General features: G+C 64.7%; 1 protein-coding gene across 1 annotated transcript in view; it reads left to right on the top strand.

Moving 5' to 3' along the window:
• Positions 1-900: 900 nt before the first annotated feature.
• The window catches only part of MNEG_10266 (transcription termination factor), a gene marked incomplete at both ends in the record, with an annotated part of 3,418 nt that continues 960 nt past the window's right edge, over positions 901-3,358 (top strand). The window contains 6 exons of the mRNA XM_014041264.1: positions 901-995; positions 1,074-1,255; positions 1,695-1,780; positions 2,201-2,287; positions 2,531-2,677; positions 3,131-3,175. Coding sequence (XP_013896718.1) covers positions 901-995; positions 1,074-1,255; positions 1,695-1,780; positions 2,201-2,287; positions 2,531-2,677; positions 3,131-3,175 — 642 coding nt within the window. The remainder of the gene's footprint in view (positions 996-1,073; positions 1,256-1,694; positions 1,781-2,200; positions 2,288-2,530; positions 2,678-3,130; positions 3,176-3,358) is intronic.

Below are 3,358 nucleotides of genomic sequence, written 5' to 3'. Positions count from 1 at the left end.
GGCCGCTGGCGCCACGGGGATCGGAGGGCGCGGGCTCGAAACCGCCGATGGGACGGTTTGCTGTTGCTGCTCCGGGAGCCGCGCCGCCGCTGGCCGTCGCTGCCGGCGTTCATGCAGCGGGCGGCCCTGCGCGTGCGCGCCCAACGCCGCTGCAAGGTGCCAGCGCTGGCAGAAGCGTGCGCCCCGTAGCGCGCGGCGGCTCGCTGCGGCGCATCAATGCGGGTGCTTTCGCAGCCTTGTTTGCGCTGTAGAGCATACCTCGAGTATGTCACGAGCTAATGCGTCCGATTAACAAGTCCTCGATACCCCTGGCCACACCACAAACACGCTGCCGTATGCGAAAGGCACTGAGATCGGTATGCAGGGGCTGTATACGATATCCGCCAGCCTCGACGGCAATTTGGAAACAATCTAAATTACGCTTACGGTACGCGGGTCCGTTTCGGTTGGCTGGTGCTTTACAGCGATCTCAAACGGCACATCCTCGCGTGCAATCGAACTGCCTTGCACGTGCACGCAATTGGTGGCCCATCTGTAGTCTTGCAACACAATCACAAGCCTGCGTACTAGTTGCAGCAGCAGATCACGGACTGCGTTCGGGCCTGCCAGCGCGGATAGCGCCTTTAGATTACAACACAGACACTTGCAGGTGCTTATGCTAGACAATGCGCCATGCCGGATATGGCCTGGGCGCCAGCAGCAGCGGCAGCAGCAGGCAGCAGGCTCCACTGCAGTGCTGCAGTGTGCTTCTATGCCGGGTTGTATGGCAGCTCGCAGCGTTTGGTGCACTTCGATCGCATAAAGGAGTTTTCTTTTGTGTGAACGGACCAGGCTAGCCGCGCGGAGTCCACCAAGCTCGTGGTCTCCACTTCCTGACCTTGTGCTGCACACAACGCAGGCATGGCGTTTTCCACACAGCTGCGGCAGCGGCTGACATCCTCCAGCTTCAGCAGCAGCAGCACAGCTCCCCGCAGCAGCTTGAGGGCGGCAGCGAGGTGCGCGGGCCCTCTCCGCGGGCGATCTGGGGCCTGTTCTTGCCGCTCCCCATCAAACCGTTTTCGACCTCCACGCAGGCCTTCGCGCAGTCATGCCGCGCTCGTGCGCGCCGCGGCGGCGACGGAGCAGCCCAGCGAGGGCACCAAGACGCTCATCCAGAAGGCGGCGCCCGGCGAGCTGCCTTTCCCGTGGTCTGAGAAGGACCCCTACAAGCTGCCGGTCAGCATCGATCGCGTGCAGCGGATGTTGCTGACGCTTGGTGAGCATGGCAGGCGCAAAGCATGCCCGTCGCAGGTCCTGCCCGCTTGATCACCACTCCATACCTCGGCAGTAGACCAGCATCGCGAGCCGCGGCGCGCGCGATCGGCTTGGCAGCCGCCGGGGTCCCACAACCCCTCTGCGGCGCCAGAGTGGGTCCTGAAGCGGCGCAGGCCAGCGAGCGACGGGCGGCCGGGCGCGGCGGAGCCGCGGCCGCAGCCACGCGGGCGAAGGCCCGCTTGATTCCCGGCGTAACACGCAGCAAGGCGTGCCATCACCGGCAGGAGCAGGAGCGGCAGCGGCCGCAGCTGCAGCAGCAGCAGAAGGTTTGTGGCGGCCTGTCATGCGGCCACACGGCCAGGACCAGCGACGACAGCTCGCCCCTGCGCTGCCCTCATCCCTCTGTCGCCCCCCCCCCCAAAAACCTTGCGACCCGCCAGGCTGGGAGAAGCCGTGGGTGGAGCAGATCATCGACCGCGTGATGAAGGGGATGCTGCGCACCAACGAGGACCGCGCAAAGGGCGTGGTGAGCTTTGATGCACGGGAGCTTCGCACTCGCGAAGCAGCCCCTACCCTGTCGTACTGTGCCCGCTGGGCCGACGCCACAGAGTCCAGCTGTTTGTGGGTGGTTCTAGGGAAGCGTGGATGGCAAAACGCCCTGGATGCGCAGATGCGATTACTGTGGCTGGCGTCCTGCGGCGGCGGCGGGTGCAGCGGGAGCGGGGCGTGGCAGTGGCGGGGGCAGTAGGAGCACGCGCCGTGGCGGGGCAGCCGTGCAGATGCCGGAGGCGTGGGACGTAGCGCGCCGTTTGCTCTGACGGCCGCGCGCCACGGGTGGCCGCGGGCCTAGCTCGGATGCGACGCGGCCCGCGGCGGCCCCAAGGCAGCTCGCGGCGCGCACGTGCAGCCGGAGAAATGGGGACTAGGTCGGGTGCTCCATTTTCAGGCTCCAGTCTCAATTTACCTGCGCCGCCCGCGGCGCGTGCTGTCGGACGAAGCCGTGTTTCGGGGCGGCGACGCGTCGCAGCGGCCCGTGTGGTATCGTGCGGGCGGCACACATGGCTTGCCTGGAAGCACCCGAGACCCGACTGGGCTCCTGCCCGGCTCCACGCCCTGTGCCTTCCCACTCGTCCCCTGCACAGGACGTTAGCGACCCTCACCTCACTCGCGTCTTCCGCCACACGCCTCTTTCCCTGAAGACGCCGTTCCGTCAGAACCCCAAGATCTCTCACCCCTCTGGGTGTTCCTCGCACACCTCATCTCCCCCCCCCCCCAGATCGACGCCCTGGCTTCCATTGGGCTGCAGCAGGATCAGATCTGCAACATGGCGTCCATCAGCGTGGTGCTGCTGGGGCTCAACCCCGACACGCGGATCAAGCCCGTGGCCGAGTACTTGGAGAAGCGGGGCGTGCCCAAGGACCAGGTGCGGTCCTGGGGCGGCAGGGGGGTTGGGTGACGTCATCAATTGTGTGTTGGTGGGGTTGGATGGTGTCATTTAACTGTGTCGCCGGGACGGCAGTGGTCGGCGGCGTTGAATAGAGACGCGGCTGCTGTTGGTGGTCAGGACGCATTGCTTGCAAACCAGCAATCAAGTATGATCGGACGCGCGTGTGCGCATATGCGTGCGCGCGGGCTCACAAACACACATACACGCGCGCGCATACAACGCTTACACAACCACATAACATGTTGTACATTGTTTGCATTCTCACCCGACCGTGTGCATACACGCACTCACACACACAAAGACACACACAAAGACACACACAAAGACACACACAAAGACATACACAAAGACACACACAAACACACACACACACACGCGCGCGCGCGCGCGCGCGCGCGCGTGCGCGCTCACAATCACGCATGCGGACAGGTGTCTGATGTTGTCCTCAAGAACCCCCGCATCTTCGAGTACAAGGTAGGCCCGCCTCCGCTGCCAAGGTTGCAGCAACCCCCTGCCAGGGGGCAGAGCGCAGAGCAAATGGTCCTGGGCACTGTCACTGTCTGAGCAGCAGCCGCGCACGCGCGCGCGCGCGCGCGCACACACACACACACACACACACACACACACACACACACACACACACACACACACACACAC

The sequence above is a fragment of the Monoraphidium neglectum genome (assembly GCF_000611645.1).
Source record: "Monoraphidium neglectum strain SAG 48.87 unplaced genomic scaffold scaffold02247, whole genome shotgun sequence".
NCBI lineage: Eukaryota > Viridiplantae > Chlorophyta > Chlorophyceae > Sphaeropleales > Selenastraceae > Monoraphidium > Monoraphidium neglectum.
This window is presented reverse-complemented; position numbering and strand designations above follow the sequence as displayed.